Genomic DNA, 23,497 nt, shown 5'->3' on the forward strand with positions numbered 1-23,497 from the left:
GTCAAAGGGGACCAGCCAATCTGCTCTACAACCCTGCAAATGAACAGTTTTTGTTTCAGGGAGAAATGCTGCCAGAGGAGGTCTGGTACATCCCTACCTGCTTCTACAGACAACACAACAATAATATGCTGTCGGGATGAGGAATTATTCAGTGTATGCAAACACCAAGTGACATGTTAGATGTACTAGGGTATGTGACCTGGTTTCTGGTGTTTGTTCCAAAAGTCTATGGGTCTCCTAGGGGTCTCATGTCATATGTGTCAGCCCTGTCCAGACAACTCAAATATACCAGGCAGCTAAACTGGCACCAGCTGTTTATATTTAAGAAACTTGAATTAGGCATGTAAAGTCCAGTGCCACACAAACAAGAATAAGAATAGCTGCCAGAATAAAAATCTCTGGGCTTCAACAGACTTCTGTGAAACAGACTTTAAGACCACTTGACTCTCTGCTTGGGTCTATCTGAATGCAATACCCAGCTTCACTTGAACACACCATCTTTCACTTATCTTTTGGGTATAGTGTCACATAAATGCAAAAAAACTGACCAGACATTTAGTGGATCTGCCCAACAAACACAAAACAGCCAGCATTTTCTCCAAGGAACTTTGATTTCTGCTGGTAAATCTCTTCTGGCTCTGGTCGCAATCACTGCTAATCATAACAGCCCCTTTTCACGGCAAATAATTTAAGCCAGGAAAGCTGAGATGGACTCACACAGAGCTCCTTGACTGAGAGCAAAGATACAAAATACAATACAAAACATGTCTTCAGGAAGGCATATTTTGCCTATTTAGCATTCAATCCTGTTGAAATACAAAAGTTTCCATTAAAAAATTCCCATATTCTGATAAATTAGGCACTGCACTTAGAAAGGGATGCCTGTAGACAAATAGGGGGTAGGTGTTTTCTACTGGATAATTTGCTTGAAATTCTATTTGATAAATCTAATTAATCCATAGAACACCAGAGTGACATAGTTAAAGATAGCTCAGCTGTCTCTCTATGGCATTTTAATTTCTTTACATATCAGTACATGCACACTTTTTCTATTTTCAGTCAATTATTTTGAATAGCAGTTGGATCTACACCATCATTTATACCACTTCTTCAATGCAAAAATGTATTCCAAAACAAATTGGTTCACTGACAAAAGCTCTAATAGTGGACACACTAACCATTTGCACGCCTATAATTGGTGCGCAGACAGTGACAAGGAATTAGGAAGAATGTGGTATTCTGTGAAAAAAAAAAGTTCTAATATCAATAAAGGACTTCCAGCTTTTCCCCCAAAATTTTCCCACTTACAATCACTCAGTTTATGTATACATAGTTGAAAAATCTAGTAAGTGTATACTTAGACAGAACTTTCTTTTTAACATCCCTTACCTGAAGTGTAATTTTCTTGATGTGGTATCCCTAACATGACTTTGTGTGTATGTGTGCATTATTTATATTTTTGTAGTATGTGATAAGGAGCAACCTACTGCATTGTTCTTACTCAGAAAAGCTCAAGAGAATTCTTTTAACACAGCACTGTTTTCAAGCTGCATGACTTGCTTTCTCATAAATGTGTTACGTAGCAATATCTTTTAATTTCAAAGCTTTGCCCCAAGCATACCCATGGAAGCTTTTATTGAAAACGACTGTGAATGAGACATGAAATACAAAATCAATTACCTGAATCCAACATTAGAGTGCAATGCAATATCCCAAGTCTCTTGGCACAGATGATATTGATTCATAGGATTGTGAAAAACCATTAACAAAGAGTTATCTTGGTTATGATAAAAGGTATCAATACATCTATATTCTTGGGATGCTGTATGAAGAACCTGAAAAGGAAAGAAATAAAGGTATACCCTCCCTGCAGACAGTAGTACATGTACAGAGGCTACACAACACAGCTTTTAGCAAAAGGTGCTACAGAACTTCACTCTCCTACAAGGTGTACTCAAAGTATTTGGATTCCAGCAACCTGAATTGTTCAGACAGGTGGAAATTGAGACTCTGTTCCTACTTATGTTGAGATGAGACAGTCTCTATGCTCCACCTTCTGAGACTGGCCATGAATAAAAAAGTTCAGCTACATAAAAAAAAATATTAAAATATTGAATAAATACTTAAGCAAGTTTAAATAATAAAATATTTAAATAAATAGTAAATAAAAGCAGAACTATCATATACCAGGTAAAAAGAAAACAAGTTTACTTTTTTTGTTATCTCAGTTGAGTCTACTTGGTATTCAATTTGCTGTAACTATGACCTACACATCTCTGAGATTTACTGTCTTCTACATTATTCCACTCTGTTCTGTAGTGGGCCCATCATTTTCAATATTTACATTGTCTGCAGGCTGAAACTGTGACTTTATAGTCATAGCTAGAAGAAAGCCTTCTTTTAAGTAAACTATTATTTTACAGAACTATGCAGCTGAAGATTCTAAAAGGGTCTGTTCCATGATCTTTCCAGACACAGAGGGGAGGCTGACAAGTCAGTAGTTCCCAGGGTCCTCCTTTCTACCCTTTTTAAAGATGGGTACAATGTTAAACCCTTTTCCAGTCACCTGGGACTTTCTGACAGTTCAGGTGGTATTAGCTATTTCTGTTGCATAATTTCCTAGGCACTGAAATGTATGACCAGTGTTTGCAATTGTTTCACTAAAGTGGTGCTCAAAAGTCCAAGCAGAATTTCCTTCACCCATGTACAGCATGTGTCAGGGTCAAACAAGAATTACAGTATAGGAAGCTCAAGGCAACACAAGGAATTAATAATCCACTCCTCCCGAGAGGATGCCTACCAACTTAAGCCAACTACATTTGAACTCATCTTTCACATTTGTCATTCTGCATTTCTGCAAGGTAAGCTTTAGTTTTTAGCTAGCAGGACTTCTATAAATGACGCTTTTAGCCCTGAAAGGGTGAGGTAACAAAACAACAAAATTTTCTATTTGCCCATAAAACATATACTGCAGAGGTATTTGTACAGTATGTTTTCACATACAGTGCACTAATGAGCCCCATAACTGCCAGAGAGGATCACCCCTAAGGGCAAGGTCATTTTGTCTCCATCACGTTTAGCTAAGAGACTTCCAATGAAATAGGACAGCTCCAGTTTGGCCAAACCAGGAAATAAAAACCCATTACAGACTAAATTTCACATAAAGAACTAAAAAGCAGTTAAAGAACAATGGGTTTTGGTAAAAATGCAAAAGAGATAAAATTAAATCAATTATCAAGCAAGAAAATACCCTGAACTCTGCCACTACTTCTTTGTATAGGTGACTATGTATAAGATTGTCAGTTCACAGATACCTGAAGAAGAACATGTGGTTGAAAATGCTCCTCAAAATTCCAGTCTGTCAAGCAACGCCGCTGTATCTTTTTTATTTCTTCTAAGTAATTTTCCAGACTCACCTCAAAATACACCAAATCAAATTAATGTATATCAACATTTCAGTGTCAGTTGTATTAAATTAACTGTAATATTGTTGGCTTAATAGATAGTATCATGTTGCATCACAGTTAACTACATAATGCTGCATATGTGCAGACCCGTATGGCACTATTTAATAAAAAATACAATTACTCCTAAGGGTTTTTAGTCTTGGATTTTTTTATGGCAAACATAATCTAAATACTTTTATTATTAGCTTATATGTTTCTGAGTTCTGTAAGCAATTATAAGTATTTAAACATGTCCTGTGATGTCATTTTAAAATTGCTATGTTTATGCAGGGATATATGGCAGACAGGTGATTCTGAAGACGCCAAACTACACAGTTTACTAGTCTGACACAGTTTGACATTTTCTTTTAAATTTTCATGTTTGTATTTGACCCCTGGTATTCAGTGAGACCAGCACAGAATCATTATTAGCAGCTTCACTGATACCCATCACCTTGGAATTCAAAGAAAGTGCTTTCACAGTGCTTAAAAGTTATGGCACTATTTCCCAGACATCAGAACATTAACACTTGCATGCAGCATTGCAAAGAAATCCCCAGTAACATGTCCTGGCATTGAACAGTATCTTCTGTTGCCTCATATAAAGCCTAGTTGACTCTATTCCTCACACTTGCCATATCAGAAACAGGAAGATCCAATTCTTTGTTCAAAAGAGGATCAGCCAGACCATCTCTTTCATCTTTGCCATTTATTTCTGTATGCCCTGGAAATTGAAAGCAGAATTTTAAGAATTGTTCCAGAAATTTCAGCCCTAAACACTAAGGTCAGAGTAATGCAATTCCTTTAGCCTTCCTGATAAGACCGACATAAAGTTGAAACTTCCTTTTATGACACTAGTCCTATAAATACATGATCAGCTCTGCTACCCTTCTTTCCTAAAAGAGCACGTTAAAATCCAGGGACAAGGAGTGCCAGAGAGTTAAATAAAATTTAAAAAAAAGAAAAAGAAAAAAGAAAAAGAACACTTTATAAAACCCACTCAAATAATCCTCTTTATCTAACCTATATTGGTCTTGCATAGTCAAAACCATTAAAAAGATTCTCAGAAGTATCCTCCTGATTCATACACAAAGAACCATTTTTCTGAATACTTTAAAAAGCAGTCCTTTGCATAAATGACACTAAAATAGAAGGTAAAATCAGTTGTTTTATATGTTCACACACTTTTGAAAAATATAAATTTTAAATTTTAAATTAATTTGGTGTGTAGAGTTTCATAAGCTACTGACTGAATATCAGTTCTCCTGATGATCCGACCAGTCATTCCACTGTTACAATGAGCATCTGATATGAACAGGATCACATGGGGACTTTAACTTCTATATTCTCTTAATTTTCTAAAAATAATTTCCTTTTAACAGAATTCTTTATGTCCTGAGTTAGGGAAGAGAAAATTCACATGTACAAGAAAATTACTCTTTCTGGGAGAAAACACACCATGAAGCACTTGTTCATAAGTGCCTTATAACCAGCTCAGCTTCCAGATGTATATCTTTAGGCTCTGCTTCTCTTGGAAATTACACCTCTTTATTGACTGCCTTTAGAAGATGGAAGAGACCTGACAGCAAACGTTTTATCTTCCTGGTATTTGCTTTTGTGCTGCAGAAGTGCTGAAATGTTGTTATGCTTGTAACTGCTATATTTACTATTGTGACTACTATAAAAGTAAAATAAACTAACACCCCAAAATGTTCCCAAAATTTAAAAGAGAGGCAGATACGCAGGATTCATTTTTGTCTGCTCCAACCTTCTAGGGAAAAGATCCCAACTAAGCTGGTTGCTTAGACATCTCTATTAGGAAAGGATGGACAACATCACAAAGTACTGCATCCGGCTCTGGGGTCCTGAGCACAGGGAAGACACGGATCTGTTGAAATTGGTCCAGAGGAGGGCCAATGAAGGTGATTAGAGGGATGGAGAACCTCTCCTGTGAAGGTAGGCTTAAAAAGTTCAGCCTGGAGAAGAGAAGGCTCCGGGGAGACCTTATCGTGGCCTTGGGAGAGACTTTTTGGTAGGGCCTGTAGTAATAGGATAAGGAGTAATGGTTTTAAAGAAGGATAGATTCATAAGGAAGAATTTTTTTACAATGAGGACGGTGAAACACTGGGAAAGGTTACCCAAAAAGGTGGTAGATGCTCCATCCCTGGAAACACTGCAGGTCAGATTGTCCCTGCTCATTGCACGGGGGTTGGAATAGACAACCTTTAGAGGTTCCTTCCAACCTAAATGATTATTCTACAATCTATGATTCTATAATCATGTACCTAAAGGTATAGTTTCTTAAATTTCTACTTTTCTTGCATCTCTCCAAAAATAATCACTTGTTTTTAATGTTGCTTCTTGGCCAACACTTCTCCTTTAACCAGGCCAACAACTTTTCATTATGTTAGAAACTGCAGGAGAAAATGTAGAACTTCAGAAAATTCACTCTGTATTGTCTACAATTGTTAACGTTGTAGTACAAAATAGCTTTTGTCCTTATTCTAGTATTCCTACATAGTTACTCAATGTACAGACCACACAATACTTGAAAATTTTGTGATTTGTACAAGGAAGAAAAATCACATCCCTGCAATAGCAAATGATATGGTAAAACAAATAGTGGATTCAAATTCTTCAGAAGTAATGTAAACAGAGAGCTTTTTACCGGAGCCTCTTGGAGATTTTCCATTAAGTTTCTTTTCCATAAGGAAGAGTTGCCTCAGCTGTCTTGCAAACATGTCTGGATTATCCCAAGGGATACGAGACACTTCAGAATTCCCTCCAACCATAGATCCAGAGCTCTCCAGGAAACCAGAGTCACTCAGCCAGGTCAGCTTCAGGCTTTCAAAAGTAAATACTCTAAAGGCTCTTTCTACTTCAGCCCAACTCAGAAGTTCTGAAAAAGAATTACAATCATTAACTGAAAATGTCCTTACAGCTCAGCAGAAGATAAATAGAAGACTATTTAAGTGTATTGTTCTTGGCAACTTTGCAAAAGACAACACCAATTTCCTTAATGGTATTGGATCAACTTATGTGGGCTACATTTTACACTGCATTCAAAGTTGAATGCTTCCAAATTGCAAAATGATATGCCTAAATATTAATCCATCTTAAATGAAGTGGTTCCTACATTTGAATACCTTCTGGCTCATTAACTTTATATAAATGATGTTGATTTTAAAATACTGAGTAGACATTATCAAACCAGTTAACAGCTAGTTATTTTCAGTTCATGAAACTTTTTTATTCTCTGTAGCTTCTCAAACAAGTATCAAACTTTTTTTTCTCTTCAGACAAAATTTTACACATAATTTACACAGAAGTATGCCAGGTGCAAAGGCAATAATAAATCATATGTATAGTTGTATGCATCAGTGTCTATATAACAGCGATAACCAAGCAAAGGACTGATTTTTAAGACAGGTAGTACAATGCCCAGATCAAATATAGAGTGTCTTCAGTTTGAAACGTTTTCACTTCAGGGTAGTTAAGCACCCAAGCATGTCATACATCTCAAAAATGTTGGATATTGCATTGTCCGTTCAAATCAATCACCTTCTTGACACAAGCGAAGGCATTGCTAGCTAAGTTATCAGTCGGGAGAGTCTGGCACCACAGTATAGTCCAGTAAAGACCATCAAATTTAAAACTCAGCTGGAATGCTACAGCAATACTGAATACCTTATATACCTTACTGTCCAAAATGAACATACCAACAACTAGAAACAACATAGTGAGTGTAAATTAATCCAACACACGGGACTTCAGGATGAAATAGCTGGGAAAGTACCTTCAAATCCTGTGCCTTACATAATGATATAAATGTAACCATGGGGATTTGAATGTTTATACTTCTTAGTAGCCTAGAGAGGACTTTTGATACTACCTAAGGGTATTTATGTAGGCTTCGGGATTGTTTCCCCGTGTACTTCATGGCAGAAAGCACTCCAAGAAAAGATAACTGCAGAAGTGATTATGGTTGAAGAAGTGCACGTATTCTTGGTTTGATAAAGGTACTGTTATAAAGTAATTTCATTATTAATACCAATACTTACAAAGAATACATTCTGAAAGCCATTTATTGTTCAATAAAAATTGCCTCCTTAAGATATATGTGCTCCTCCTCCAAAAGGGTGTGGGTGAATAAATATACATCAGTGTCTCTCAAAATGCATTACATATCCTAGGATCAAATTCGCGATTTTTACAGTTTTTTCTTCCTTAGAATTAGTAGTTGTTTGTATGTTTGTGAATATAAATGAATAAAGGAGTTCTAACATACTTCCAGCTCTTACTCATGCAGTATTTAATACTCATATAGTCTTTCCCATTAACCATGAAACTGAGGTCTGAAATGAGGGTTAACTTGTGTATAGTAAGCAAGAATGTGAAAATGGGAAATGGGAAATTCTGCAAAGGCTTTCTGGCAGCTGAAAAAACTTGTCCCAAAATTCTTGCTATTTAATAGGATCATCAACCAGAAGAAAAAAAAATTGGAAGTTATATCAACGAAAATAATTTTACCACTGGTACAATAATGCATGAGCTCATGAACTCTGGCCAAGTGTTTAGTGTTATTTTTAGTTGAAGGAAGGGTAAAATGGGTAAGTTCTGTAAGAGGCAGTTTATTCATCATTTCACGCTCAATATTTTCCGGATTTATGTTCTCCTGGGCCTGGAACAAAAATGAAAGTACCAGAGTTAAAGTAAACGTTCTCACTAGTGGATTTCTAAAAATTATGTTTGAATAAAGAAGTCTCCTTATAGCAGAAGATACTAGCATGTGCTTTAGTCAGTTGGACATAAAATTAAACTTGAGCATGTGCTCATAGTGTGGTTTTGAATCATGGTGTCAGATATTTAGGCAGAAAAAAAAATTAGCACATAAGAGAATGACTGACAGCATAATAACAGACATTTGTTAGAAGTTATTTGCCTGCGCTAGCTAGACTCAAAAATATAGAAATATGTACTGGTCTATTCAGAGTGGTAGCAGGTTCCTTCCATGTACCTTTCAGCTGGTCTATGCTACTTTTCATAGTAATGAAATCTGTAAACTCATTGATCAGTCTGTGATGGGGGGCATTTATCTTTTCAGACTTTCTGGTATCTTTCAGTTTCACCATTTTTAGTATTACACACTTAACAGTACTTTTTCTTGAACTGCATATTCCAAATCCTTTTCCTCTATCCATTCCTCAAACAATGTGCTATATCATGAATTTCTTCTTCAGCAAGTACATGAAATGCATCAAGCATATGCCTGCTAAGAGCATCTCTCTCAGAGATTACTCAGTCCTCCCTTCTGCTTGAATACATCCACTGTGCCAAACTTGACTTGTTTCTGAATATTGTTCTAATCAATTGTTGTTAAACATTCCAGAGACAATTTGTAGTTCATGAAGCCAGGCAGACACATCTTAGCTGTGAAATCTAGAACTGTACTATCACTTGTATAACCTTCAGAGAATTTTCAAAGTTTAATGGTACAACTACACCTTGGCTTTGGAAAAAACTGATAAATTCACAGTGGTTTTTTGGTTCAGAAAGTCTGGGAACTGTTACTTTGCAATAATCCCAAACCTTGCAGTCTCTGAACCTTTCTGCCTGTGTTAAAATTTGGCAATATCTTGGTTATACACTATGCTCCAACTATTCAGCCACCCTGAATATATTCCTTGTGTTCATTAACTCCATACATTTTCTTATGCTTCTCTACATTTTATTATTCAATCTAGACTAACTGCTAAATCACCATGATCAAGCTAGAAACTAATTTTCCATAGTTTCATCAGTGTTTGATTACAGTAAATCAACAGAGTTCTATAATATCTCTGATCTTTGCCAAAGGCTAAACATTCTTATTAATAATGCAAATAGATCACTGAAATCAATATGTTTGTTCTCTATATTTGTAAGGTGTCCTCTGTCATTAACTCATTGCCTCTTAAGTAAACTAAACATGTTGGTGTGTCCATCTCAGTAGAAAAAAATCTAGGCTACGCTGTTCTGCGTTGTAAAATGTTCCATCCCTTCTAGTGCATTGAGCATTCATTGCCTGTGGACCTGGGAAATGTTTCTATATGACAGGTAGCACGATACCTTCAGCAGATGTAATCGCTGAGCCAGGGTATCATGGTAGTTAAATAAGAGAGGGTACTGGGGGGTGACAGTCTTTTCTTCACTGCACTTAGAAGAAAAGTAGTCATATAGATTCTGTTAGAAAAAAGAAAGAGTTATTACATCCCAATAATGAGATTTATTTGTCATTTTAGGAGATACACAAAAGACAACACAAACCTGTTTTTCACTCAAAGAAAGTGAAAGAGAAGGAAGAACAGAGACTATATGATCTGCAATGGCATGACGAAACCCATCTGCCTGAGGCTCTTGTACCACCAGACTAGGTGGTGTAAGGTCTTCTTCACTCGCAATAACCTGGCAAACATAATATACGTTAACTTTCATTACAGTATTGACTGCTGCTTACCTTTATTAGAACTAGCAAGCAGATCCTGCTATGAGCTAAGCAGAGGTCCATAAATTTTGTCAAGAAAGAAAACCAAAATTTTTTTCTACAAGTAGTAAAAATACAATTTCCCAAGTTAGTTCCTGCCCAAAACAAAGATTATGGAAAACAGAATTAAGTGTTTTCTCTTATTATTCACTTTTGGAAGGATAAGAAGAAAAATATTCCAACTTGAAATGTTAAGAATTCTGAATTAACACAGGTAATTAAAAATTGATTGTCTATTAGGTGTTGGACTTGACTTAGAGTATTCTTGCCTGAGTCTTATTTACAGACTAAGTTACAAATAGTAAAAAACTCCCAAATTGTTCAGAAATTTTACTCCTAAAAGAAGGAGAATTTCCCAATCATATTGTGGGTCTCTTCTAAATTATAGACTGTGCTTGAACTTAACAGAAGTCAGATCTGTCTAGTACTAGAATTGACATACGTCACTTCTATGTTAGGCTTGCCCTGAGACATTTGAATCAAGTAAAACAGCAAGAGTTCAATTTCGATAACATTGTTGCAGGACATGAAAACTTGTTATTGATCTAGATAAGAAATTACACCTTTTACCTTATTTAATTGTATTTGTAGTCTTCAAAAATTAATTATGGACTAACACTGTATATGCAGGGTAAGTGCACAATATGAAACGAAATCAGACAGCACTTTGGAGTTTTGTTTCCTTCATATTGAACCCCCTTGCTCAGTGCTTCCATGCACAGTCTCATATTTTAGGTTGAAACAGAGTGATTTATTGATCTTTGACCAATTCATTAGATGAGGTCTAGGCCACAGAAATTAAACAGAGAACATTCCCACCTGTTCCAACATGCAGCTCAGCATTAAGGGTACAGAAAAGTATTCCTCGGGAATCTGACTCAGCAAGTCATTGTAATACCTCATGTCCACGGAAGGAGACAAAAAAGAAGTTTCTTCAGCTGCTGTAATAAGAGATAAAACATTAAGATCTATTTATTCAGAAATGCCAATTTATATTCCAAGTTAGTTCTGCAAGTTTGCAGATGACGCAAAATTGGGAGGAGCTGTTAACTCCCTCAAAGGCAGGGAGGCCCTGCAGAGAGACCTTGATAAACTAGAGGGCTGGGCAATCACCAACAATATTTAACAAGTTTAAAAGGTTTAACAAGGGAAAGTGCCAGATTCTGCACCTGGGATGGGGTAACCCTGCATGTACATCCAAACTGGGGAACAAGATGCTGAAAAAGCAGCATTGCAGAAAGGGACCTGGGCGTCCCGGTCAACAGCAAGTTGAAGATGAGTCAGCAGTGCCTTGGCAGCCAGGAGGGCCAACCGTGTCCTGGGGGGCATCAGGCAAAGCATTGCCAGCTGGTTGAGGGAGGGGGCTGTCCCGCTCTGCTCTGCACTGGGGCGGCCTCACCTCGAGTCCTGTGTGCAGTTTTGGGCACCACAATATAAAAAAGACATTAAGCTTGTAGAGAGCGTCCAAAGGAGGGCTATGAAGGTGATGAAGGGCCTTGAGGGGAAGCCATATGAAGAACGGCTGAGGGCACTTGGTCTGTTCAGCCTGGAGAAGAGGCGACTGAGGGGAGACCTCATTACAGTTACAACTTCCTCATGAGGGGAAGAGGAGGGGCAGGCACTGATCTCTGCTCTGTGGTGACCAGTGACAGGAGCTGAGTGAATGGCCTGAAGTTGTGCCAGGGGAGGTTTAGGTTGAATATTAGGAAAAGGTTCTTCACCCAGAGGGTGGTTGGGCACAGGAACAGGCTCCCAAGGGAAGTGGTCACAGCAGCAAGCCTGAGAAGAGTTCACAAGTGTTTTGACAATGCTTTCAGGCACATGGTGTGACTCTTGGGGCTGTCCTGTGCAGGGCCAGGGGTTTGACTTGAACATCCTTTTGGGTCCCTTCTAACTCAGAATATTCTGTGATTCTGTGAAACTTCAGACAATTTTTATTAAAAAGAGACTAACAATGTTCATTAATGTAGATCATTTAAATTTGTCTGTGATCAGAAACAGATAGAAAAGGTGATTTTCTAAAAAACTTGGTTACCATCACTGCAGTTTTCAGAGACTTACACAATGTATTCACTAAGAACCGATTCTCACAACATCTTCAGCTTACTGCACAAATAATTTTAATGATTTGTGTTGTCAGCTGAATGAATGGTTCAACAAAGTGAACAACTACAGATGAGTGCTTTAATCCTTTAAACATACCCTGTGACAAAATTTCTGTTGGCAGAACTTCTTCTGCTTTCCCTTTTTTCTTTGGAGGTGTCATATGTGATGCTGGCTCAACCTAAATGAACAAAAATATAGACAAAAAAAAATCAGAAACAACACAACAAGTAAGGATTGCACAAATAGGTGGGAGAAGTTAATTTCATTCAGATTTGGTTACTCATGCTCGACTAGATGCTAAACTTTTAAATGGAACAAGATAGTAAGAATGCAGTTTTATGAATGTTTTAAATGAGTAGTACTGATACAGATGGAGTAAGTCCATTTTGTCTCTGCTACGAGTACATATCCTATATAAGCCACTTCTGCCCACTTAAGTTTTTCCTACCATGAACAAAATAAGGAAACTGATCTTGCATAGAACTAATAATCTTTTTTTTTTTTTGTCAGTTCACAGATGTGCAACAAGACATAGTAGCTCTGTGCAGGCATATTGATCAGAGCGCTATTTAAGGAATTTTTACACCTATTTTACTTTATACTGGTATGACCCTTCCAATTTTCCTTTTTCTATTTCCCCAATGCTCAACTACTTTTTTCTCCTTTTTTTTAGGTTTTAAATGCTGAAGACAAAAATTGAAATTTTATTCACAGAAAATTACTCAGAGCAATGGTCCAAGGTGAATTTTTGATTTAAAATTAAAGACAGGTAATTCTTGCCTATAAGCAGTTATTCTTTACAAGAAGAGAAGGATCCTTGCCTCAGTTACAGATTGTTGTGGTGATTTGCTCTCTGATAATGTAGGCACGTTAATAAAGTTGGTGTTTTCCAAGTAGTTGCAATGCTGCCTTTTCCAGTCCAGGCAATCATACATCAAACGAGCAATGTGTTCAAACAGCACAGTACCAAATGCAAGCTATGAGAGAAAATACAATGGATGAAGTTTGCATATAAAAGTGTCATGTAATTTAGTGACATGAGTCATTAGCTCTTTAACCAGCAGATCTACATCTGTTTATAAATTTTCCAAAGAATTTTTTTCTTCCACTAACTCAGAATGTTTTGTAAAGTTATTCTAAAGCCTCCCCATTTTTATTTGCCTGAACACTGTCAAACCACAGTATGGACTGCATATTGCCTAACTGTTTTAGTTTTTATAAAGTCTAACTTGTCTTAACAGTAACTGTTCATGGTCTGCTATCTTGCATCTGCCATTGTTTTTTGGATGGGAAGGCACATGAGAGGAAACTTAAAGAATTTGGTTTACATAATACGTGTTTTTTTTTACTGATGATCCAGCTGCAGCATATTTGCAAGGCAACCCTGCCCTAGAAGGACAAAAAATAAAACCCCAACCACGTAATCAATGTCATTTCATAATATTTTTTATCTTTCTATTGCCCTTTGAAAACAAAGAAAGCCTCAAGAACTGCACTCTGGAATCCATACTTGTGAGTGAAGCAATGTCAGCATACTGCCCAAATGTCCAAAGGGAGAGCACTGTATCTGCAAAAGTCTGAAGGAAAGAATCATGGTTCTTGAGGTCATGTACTGTGGTTTTCACCAAAGTTTGGAAGGAATAAAAAGAATAATAGCAACTGCTATTTTAAATGTGAAATGTTTTTGTACAAATATCAAAACCCTATTGGAGACCACATGAAACACTCAAGTTTCAGCAGCTTTAATGGATGTATTCTTCTGTACATCCTAGACATTATGGAAAGGATGAAATTATTACAGTTTTTAGACAATTTCTGTCAACAGTCCTTTTCTGAGTGATTCTTTCACTTTTCTGAAAGTAGGGCAAGTCTCTTGTACTAAGAAGTTTGCCTCTAAGAGGTGGTTAACAACATTGGATCTCTCAATTTTAGTTTCCTAAAATAAAACACAGTAAAGAAGCACAGCTTACATAAGGCACTAAGTACAATAATGGATCCTTAAGAAGTACTAAGCATCTGCTTTCTTCAACTCCGTGCCTCTTTATGGCACTTGAAAACAAGCAGCTCAAATCACTGATCAGTTACGGAATATTTGTCTCAGTTTTCATAACATTTAAAGACAAGAGGAGATACTTGGGAAAGAAATTCTATTTGTGAAAGCAGAATTTTCATTAATATTCTTGCACCTTTGTTTTCCCAATTAAACACTCTTATGAAGAAGGGGTTAGTATAAAACCTTTCCATTCATATATTACTTAAAAGATATCACTAGAGCACATTAAAAAATCATTAAAATATTGGAGTGTTTTGAATCCGCAATCTTTTAAACAAAAAAAGATTTTTTTCAAAGTCACAAGTAACAAAAGCTGATGCCACTCAATGGGAGACAAGCAAGGTTTGGTGTAATTTCAATCCTGTGATTCAATTTGCTTGGTCCCTCCTCTTCTCAGGACAGACTTAGACACTTGTCGAAAGTTTTCCAGGTCTAACCATTAGTGGCTCTTGAACGAAGAAAATATTTTTGAAAGTATTTTCCTTTCTAAAGATCTCAAATCTGAGAGTAGACTACTTGCTGTATGCAATACTCTATCATTTTTATATTAATGTCTAACAACTTGAGTTTTCCTTCTGTAGATCCTGGATTTCAGAGACACAGCAAGCTTGGACTCTCAGATTCTCCAGCAAGTCCACAAGAATAGACTTATTCCATTCACCTGTGATTTCAAGAACTTATACACTCCCCACCCATTTTTTTAAAGTTACACATTTTTCTACTTCTTTAGAGCTCATGAAATTATAACTACAATCTGTTGAAACACTTTGAGTGACAGATCATTTTTCCTTTAATTCAGCTATAATATAGGTGTGCTTCCAGGATATTCATGAGTAGACTGTAAGATGTGATTATGGGGAAGATAAAAAACTTCTTTCCCAAAGAAGCCTTTGCACTTTTAAAATTATACAAAGAGTATAATGATAAGCAATATTATAAGTAGCAAGCCTATGTTTCCACAATTAAGGCATGTTTAGTGAATGCCTTGGAAACTGTTTTAAAACTGTTCTGCTGTGGCCTACAATATTAAGAAACTCCAAATCAGGTACTTTTATTCAAAGGACTCCTTGTGAATAAATGCTGAATAATCTTGTTGGATATATAGGAAATAATTTTTGTTCAAGATTACAAATATACTAACTACGGTGGTTATGTTTCAGAGAACACTGAGATAAAACTCCTGGCATTTTCAAATTGTTCTTAAATGTTACAAACCCCAAAGGATGCCATGCATTGTGAAAAGAGAATGTACTGACCAGCATTTCACTGTCAGACCAATCAGTGGGAAAGTCACTTTCCTTAACTAGGTGATGGAGCCTGGCAACATCATAGAGACTTGATCCATGCTTTCCACTGTTCAGAACTGGCTCCAGGTATTTCCAAAATGTTTCCAGGTCTTTGTTAGCTTCATCTTCCTTTGTTTTCTCTGTTGCTACAACTAAAATTTATAAGTATTAGACAAATCATGGTACATCTCCCTTTTACATAAAGCACAAATCATATATTAGTCTTCTGTAAGTACTGCTGAAATACTCCCATCCTCAGAGTCTCAGCAAAACTCTGGCACACAACTTTGGGATTAAAAAATTCCAGGACAATAAAATCTCAGTAAAATATGGTAGTTCTTTCAGACAAAAAGAAGAAAGTAAAAAAAAGGAACTCCGCCCCCCCAATTACACCCCTACATCTCTCCCCCCAAAGTAAACAACAGCAGTGAATGTTTGAAACCTAGGAAATGTAAAACTCCCAGGCTGCACTTTTACAAAGCTGCCAGCACATATCTTGGTGAACCTGCTCTTTAAGTACAGGGTAAGCAAGCCTTATAATCACAATTTTATTGGTTTGGAAATTGGGGCAAAAGAAGATTAGTTACAGTATGACTATGAAGCAAGCCTAGAAGTTGTACGGTTTCCATTTTTGCTCCATGGTAATGATCAATTTTTGAAGATGCACTATCTACAGTGAAAAAAAAGTTCTCTGTTAATGCCAACCTTACAATCACATTCTGGAATCTAAGATCAACCATACTTTGATAGTGTAATTTAATAAGGACAAAAACCCTGCAAATTACTTGCTTTCATTTGGACTTATTGGTGCTCAGCCCTTCTAAAACCTAAGTGTGAAGGCCAAATACTTCACTTGTATAATTCCAGTGGCCCTGTGGGTTTAAAACAAAGCAACTCAGTGAGGCTGTGGACTCTTCAAAAAATGTTGGTGTCCTCAAGATTTTCCAAGGAATACATGCCTCCTGTAACAGCCACTGGAAATATTTGCCATATAACTTATAAAATGGTTTTATCATGATTTGGAAGACATGTCCCATTAGACACTGGGCAGAAGACTGGGGAACTCTCTGGCAAAAGATTCTGTAGGTATAAGACATTCTCATGAGTTCAAGAAGAGACTGAACAAGTACTTAGGAAACAAGCAAACTAAGTCCATTGTTTACTTAAGAGACAAAACACACCAGGATCAGGAAGATTCACTGACTTGAAAATAACTGGAAGCTTGGTGATATATGTGTTGAGAAGTTTCATATATGCTTTATTTATCACTCTTTCTTGTCTTTCCATATCTTTCATTTGTTCTTCTTTGGGCATTAGCTAATGAGCACTTCTGAAGACAGATCACTGGCTTAGATGGTACTTTGATCTTAAACTGTTCTATGTTCCTAACAGCTCATCTAAGTTAGAGGTTCATCCTCTTTTTTTTGTTTTTCACCTGCTCATGAAAGATATTCTCTAATTCAGGACAATACCTCACCTGTGGCCACATTTCCCTAACAAACTCAGCTTTGAAAGCACGCGTAACAATATAACAGCATTTAGGGCTGCTCAGTCAATGGATTCAGCTCTTAGCATTTTTGAATGAAAGGTGAACAGCATTATGCTAATAACACTAGAGCTACACATTCCTTTTTTACACTAGAAGAATAACATTTTACTAACTGTGCCTCATAGTTTAATAATAAAGACACACAAAAGTGTGTATAACACTTAGGTTTCCCCTTTCACAGAAACATCACAGCTTGCCAGTATCAATCATTAGATGCTCTGCCCTTAACCCCTCTTCATTCTTTTGCCTGCAATCCCAAGACTTTTCTTTCCTAGAGTATATTTTCATCATGTAAACTCTCTCAGAATAAATTAAAGTTTTCATGAGTAAGTCCAAAAGAAGGTGTAAGAGCTGGGAGAAACTACCAATACAGAAGAGATCTGGCACAACCCCAAAGAAGAACTGAATTACCTCGTAGTCTTCAGTACTAGAAATGAAACCATACCCAGTAATGCACTACATGATTTTGGAAAAATGCTACTCTCCCCCCACACCCCCCCAAAGAAATCTGTTATATAACAGTGGAAAAAGAGCAGCTACTATAATTGAATACATTGCATAGCAATTTTGAACTATGACTATGAAAACTAAAATCCTAGAATCCCTAGGATGTGTCAGTTCACAAGTTTCAATCAGAAAGAGAAAAACCAATTCCATTTTGTCAGACTGAGATATTGGTCTGAGTTCTTTGATTAGCTCTCAGAAATCGGTTAAAGTATGGTGGTAAAAAAAGCCGAATTGGTAATATCATAGCTAACAGAGTGACAGGAGGAAGAGCAAACTATGCATATGAAATGGTACTAACAGTACTTGCCCTGGTAACTTCACAAAACGAAAGCCGTTAGGGGATGAAAATACCTGGGAAGGAAACGAATATGAAAGCTGTGGTCCCTAATCCATGATTCTCATGTATTCATGCTAGGAATAATAGAAAACATGTAACATAATTGCATTTACAGCTTAATGGCTTTCCTTCTAAAAGTTTCTTCATATATTATTGAAATGATGAACCACTATCTGTTTTGTAAACCATTCAACTATGAAATACTTGAATTAATGTCTGCTCCAAGGCACGATTAACTATACCTGTATCACTGCTGACAGATATTTGTCTTAATATAAGACAATTATATGTCTTAATATAATCTTATGTTTGTCATAATATAATCTTAAAAGCCTCAAAAACTCAAAATATTTCTACTCAGCCTTCTCCAGGAATTCACTAACCTCACCTGTGGACAGTTTCTTCCTCCTACACTGCATTTTCCCCATTACAATTTAAACTCTTAATTTTCTATCCTAGACTTTTCCTAGTTTGAAGACTTTTATCATTCCTCCACTATATCATTCAACCTTCTCAAACTTAAGGATAACAATTTCATTTTTTAACTCAATAGGAAATATTTTACAGATCCTTAAAATTTTTGTTTACCATTGTTTGGAATTTTTCTGATTAGTACATATTTTTTACAAAATCTTACCTCATCATTAATTTCTGTGGTAAGAATTTTTCAGGTATTTTTTAGAATATACTCTCCTTTTTAATCTGGAGATGTTATTCAGTTTTTAGGGGCATAGTGATATTGATGACTTACGTTCATTTGTGTCATTAGCATGACAGCTTATCTTTCAAATCCAGCCATGTGCTCCTTTGCCTTTCTTTGTAAATTAATTATTCATGTGTAAGCATACTATATTGTCCATATTAAACAGAACAGTCATTTTTTTCCAGATTATTATTCTCTACACTGTCAAGAATATTTTGCATTTGAATCACACCCCATTATTCCAATACCCATGGCAATACTGAATGGTCCCAGATCCAGCACCAAGTCCCTTAAGTCCACTCCATGCATCCCACTATTTGACAGTAAACTTTTAACAGTCACTCTACAGAGGCCAAAAATTTTGAATAATGCTGCACCTACTATACATTTACTTTCATCTAGACCTACCTTGCTCACTGTGGGCCATGCGATCCTTATTTAAATCCAAATATACAACACACACAACTACTGTGTCAGAAGGTCAGCACTTCATTTTATAAGGAAATTAAACTTGTCTGACATGATTTGTTCTTGAACAGCATACACTAGCTGTTACTCATCTCCTCATTTTTTAAAGTGGTTAAAAATTATTTCTTCCAGTGTTTTTCCAGAAACAGAAATTAAGCAGATTACAATGCCTTAGCTGTGTTCCTTTCCCTTCTTCCTCACAGCTCTTTTTCCGCTCTCACTTGGTCTTTATGAGTTCTCAATTGTAAATGAGAGTAGCAGGCAGTTCTTTAAGTAGAATACAATTTAAGTTAATCTGAATCAGCTGATCTGAAAAGTTCTCTATCTTACACTCAGTTATTTTAACTATTACTCCACAATTGAAAGTTGAATCTTTCTGCTATCAGCATTAATTGTGGTTAGTTATAATCATCACCTGTCTGCAATGGTATTTGCAGTGACAACACATTAGCCCCCCCACAATGCACATGACAGAAAGAGGTACAAAAAGCCCTCCCAAAACATTAACCACTGTCAGCCTTCTCAGGACCACCTCCTTACAGTTCTTCCTCTGTGTTAAGCAGCAGACAGATACTTTCCTTGGTACACCTCCTGCATTCCATTTTGTGTCTCAACACTTCCAATTCTGTGCCAATTGGTTCATAATAAACGTATATTCTCATTCCTATTGACCTGAACTATTTCTAATTCTTAAATGCTTCCTTGTGCCTGACGTCCACAAAGAATGCATGGTTTAGCCAAGCTGTTTTCTGACTATGCACCCTATCTTCTCTTAGTAATGAGAAAAACTTGCACTACTACCTGTAACGCTATTTACACAAGATGCTGTCATCTATATTCACAATTTCCCCCTTCAAGATGTTTTATTTACAAATTATCTATGTTTTCTAAAGTCTTCCTGCTATTATACATGAAAGATAAAAGAAGAGATAACTTTGGAAATATTTGGGGAAACCTGCCCCTGCCCTCTCACCCCCAGCAGGTGTTGTAAATCAAATGAAAATAAACCAACCATGCTTTTTGCTCTTTGCACTTTCAAGACCCAGTAAGACATTACCTTTACATTTTATGAATTCTAACAAAACTGTAAGAAGCTACAAATTATATTTTCCTCTCATTCTCTTCCCAGAGATAAGATTACTCAAAGAACAAGGTCAAACATGGCATTACTTCTGAGTCCATCCATTGGTCTGTGATTACGCAAGTCTCAAAGGCTACATCTACATGACATGTGTTAGCTCACCTTGGCACCTTTGGGGACAGATTCCTTACTGCCCATGCAATCTAACATGCAGCATTTGCCGTGGGGCAATATGAATATGTCAGTTAGTTAACACAAATGGGATGGAAAGAACAGCATGCTCAGACAAGTTCACCCTTCGCAACACTCACAAGTAAATGGTTTGTATTCATCAGTGGTCAGAATGGCAGAGTCACACCATCCTAGCCTTCAGCCTTCCAACATAATCAACCTTCATAACCCCCTCTCCTGGCCAATATACTTTGCAGGATGCAGTTCCTCTTATTTACTGGGCTGCTTATGCCATCTCAACAGTGTCAGAATCCATCACAAAGAATTTTTCAGCACCACAGAGGAAGTCAATATGCACAGTTATAACTGGAACCACATTAGTCGAAAAACACAAGTATGAACAATTATAGCTACCAACTCAGTTTTTTCACTTACACTTACTTATCACAAGACTCTGACTTGGATTTAAAATAATTCAGGTCAGAAGGGACCTCAATCGCCTGCTCAAAACATGGTCAACAGGAAACCCAGACAATAGGCTCAGGGTTTTATCCAGCTCAGTCTTGAAAACCTCCAAAGACAGAGATCCCATAACCTCTACAGGCAACCCGTTGGGATGTTTGACTGCCTCTGGGGTAAACTCCTGAGCTTCCACACCCCCACTTATATCTTGCCAGAGTCTTCCATGCCAATTACAGAATTATTTATACTGAAAGGAACCTGTGAGGGTCATCTGGTACAACTCCTCTGCTCAAGTAGGTTCAACTAGAGCAGACTCTCCAGGCCATGTCCAGATGGCTTTTGAGTACTTCCAAGAATGAAGACTCCACAACCTCTCTGGGCAATCTGTGACAGCATTCAGTCACCTTCACAGTAAACAAGTGTTTCCTCATCTTCAGGTAAAACTTCCTGTGTTTTAGTTTTTGCCATTGCCTCTTGTCCTGTCACTGACCACCATGGAAAAGAGCCTGGCTTCCTTATCTTTGCACACTTCCTTCAGGCATTTGTACAAATTGATGAGTTCCCTCTGGGCTCTTTCTTCTCCAGAGTAAACATTCCCAGGATCCAGTCCCTTGAATATATTTGTGGTTGTTTGATGCACTCTCTCCAGTAGCTCCATACCTCTCCTGTACTGAGGAACCCAGAATTGGACGCAGAACTCCAGGTTTTATACTCACCAGTGCTGAGTATAAAAGAAGGTTCAAATCCCTTCACCTGATGCAGCCCTGGATACCATTTCTGTTTGCTAGAAAGGCACAGTTCTGGCTCACATTCAGCTTAGTGCCACCATCCCTGAGTCCTTCTCTGCAGAGCTGCTTTCCAGCCAGTCAGCCCCCACTACAAACTGGTGCAGGTGGTTATTCCTCCCCAGGTGCAGGACTTCGCCCTTGTTGAATTTTATGAGGTTCCTGCCAGCCCATTTTTTCATCCTGTCACGGTCCTTCTGAACAACAGTACATCCCCATACTGTTTCAGCCACTCCTCCCAGTTTTGTATCATGAGAGTACTTGCTGAAGGAATTTTTTCTGATCATTAATGAAGATGTTGAGCAGGACTCATACCACCGATCCCCTCTGATACCCTCTGGGCCAGGACATTCAGCCAGTTTTCAGTCCAATTCAGTGTTTGCTTATCCAGCTTCTTTCTAAGGAGACAGTGCCAAAGGTCTTACTGAAGTCATCACAGACAATATTCACCGCTCTCTCCTCATCTATCAAGACAGTCATATTGCCATAGAAGATTATCAGGTTGGTGAAGAATGATTTCCATTAGTAAATCCATGTCAACTGACCAACTTCTTGTCCTTCAAGTGCCTGGAAATTGTTTCCAGGCTTAGCTGTTCTGATACTGAGAAGAGTCTGAGTGGCCTTTAGATTCCCGAGTCCTCCTTCCTACCATTTCTGAAGATAGGAGTGACACTTGCTTTCCTTCAGTCCTCAGGCACTTTTTCCAATTGCCATGTTTGTTCAAAAGTAATTGACAGTGGCCTTGCAGTGACATCACAGCCAGCTCCTCAGTATGCCTGAATGCATCCCATCAGGTCTCATGGACTTACATATGTCCAGTTTGCTTAAATAATCCCTGACCTGATCGCCTTCCACCAAGAATCTTGTTCCAGATTTTCCCCTGGTTTTGGAGCCTGGAATTTTCAATGGCCATTCATGATCACAACCACTTTTTTTTCTTCTAAAGTCCTTTAGCCACTCCTCATAGGGTGGCTGTTTGCTGGACTCAGTAGAGTTTATTAGTATCTTTCTTGTACTGCAGAGCCCAAAACTCTGTTCTCATGAGAGTCGAGTAACAGGGAATAACCACTTCCCTTAACCTACAGGCTATGTTACTGCAGCTCAGTATGGCTGGACATCACTGATGACACATATTTGGCTGGCTGTTTACCAGGATTCCAGCTCAAGAGAGGTGTTACAGTCTGGGGACAGCTGAGGACAATTACAGAGCGTTATTCTGTGACATATTCTTCTATGGCTGGGGACACAGTTCCAAAGTAGCCAGTTGTGTACTTTCCTTGAAATTACCAAATGAGCCAAGACTTCTTAGCAATGCACCTTCCTAATGATTCAGAGAAGTACACATTTGATAAAATGTTCTTTGGCAGCTGCTGGAGAAAACTATGGCTGCAAACACTGCCTACGTAGCCAGTCCCTCTTTCTGCTGTCCAGTTTTTGCACTGGCAAACCATTTGGTTTGGTGACCAATCAAAGGCAATACCATTTTGGCACTTGCAAACATAGCTGCTCACCATTAGCATGCACAAACACAAAGCACAGAGAGGGAGAAAAACACAGCTAGAACAGTCTTCCTTGGATATAAAACTATCTCCTTTCTGTACAATTTTATTTTTATGATCAGATTACCTTCAGATGAAATTAAAGGCTCTCCTTGAAGTGTAGTTTCTTCCAAGTGTATCTGCAATGGCTTGTAATTCTCAGAAGAAATTTGAATTACACTTGAAATGTTAATTCCAAGCTCAGCCATTACAGGTAACAGCTGAAGGTTGTGGAAATCCAAAATTATAAAGTAATGATGGGCACCATCATCTGGTTCATCATCTGTTCAAAATACAACAAAACCAGATTAGAGCATTCAACAGCTAAACAAAGGCCATTCAACAGCTAAACAAAATTAATTTTTTTCTTGACTATATAGAGTAATGCAAATGAAGGTCAGTTCTTTTATAATTTCATTGGGAAAATTACATATAAGTTCAAAAACATTATGTGCATTAGACTGAAGTCTTCTGCACCAAAC

At 37.4% G+C, this 23,497-nt stretch overlaps 1 protein-coding gene across 10 annotated transcripts in view; it reads right to left on the reverse strand.

The window, feature by feature from the left end:
- Positions 1–23,497, reverse strand: part of SPAG17 (sperm associated antigen 17) — a 99,193-nt gene that overhangs the window by 48,222 nt on the left and 27,474 nt on the right. For 6 of the 10 annotated variants that reach the window (XM_027681303.1, XM_027681298.1, XM_027681299.1 and 3 more), the window contains exons 6-17: positions 23,104–23,298; positions 15,385–15,566; positions 12,897–13,052; positions 12,172–12,253; positions 10,789–10,910; positions 9,753–9,890; positions 9,555–9,668; positions 7,977–8,127; positions 6,115–6,345; positions 4,082–4,170; positions 3,315–3,416; positions 1,681–1,835 (exon numbers count right to left, since the gene is read on the reverse strand). In XM_027681303.1, coding sequence (XP_027537104.1) covers positions 1,681–1,835; positions 3,315–3,416; positions 4,082–4,170; positions 6,115–6,345; positions 7,977–8,127; positions 9,555–9,668; positions 9,753–9,890; positions 10,789–10,910; positions 12,172–12,253; positions 12,897–13,052; positions 15,385–15,566; positions 23,104–23,298 — 1,717 coding nt within the window. The remainder of the gene's footprint in view (positions 1–1,680; positions 1,836–3,314; positions 3,417–4,081; positions 4,171–6,114; positions 6,346–7,976; positions 8,128–9,554; positions 9,669–9,752; positions 9,891–10,788; positions 10,911–12,171; positions 12,254–12,896; positions 13,053–15,384; positions 15,567–23,103; positions 23,299–23,497) is intronic. The other 4 variants (XM_027681297.1, XM_027681295.1, XM_027681302.1 and 1 more) reach the window with 4 other exon arrangements.

The sequence above is a fragment of the Neopelma chrysocephalum genome, unplaced genomic scaffold (genome assembly GCF_003984885.1).
Source record: "Neopelma chrysocephalum unplaced genomic scaffold, ASM398488v2 Primary Assembly neopelma1_60, whole genome shotgun sequence".
Lineage (NCBI taxonomy): Eukaryota > Metazoa > Chordata > Aves > Passeriformes > Pipridae > Neopelma > Neopelma chrysocephalum.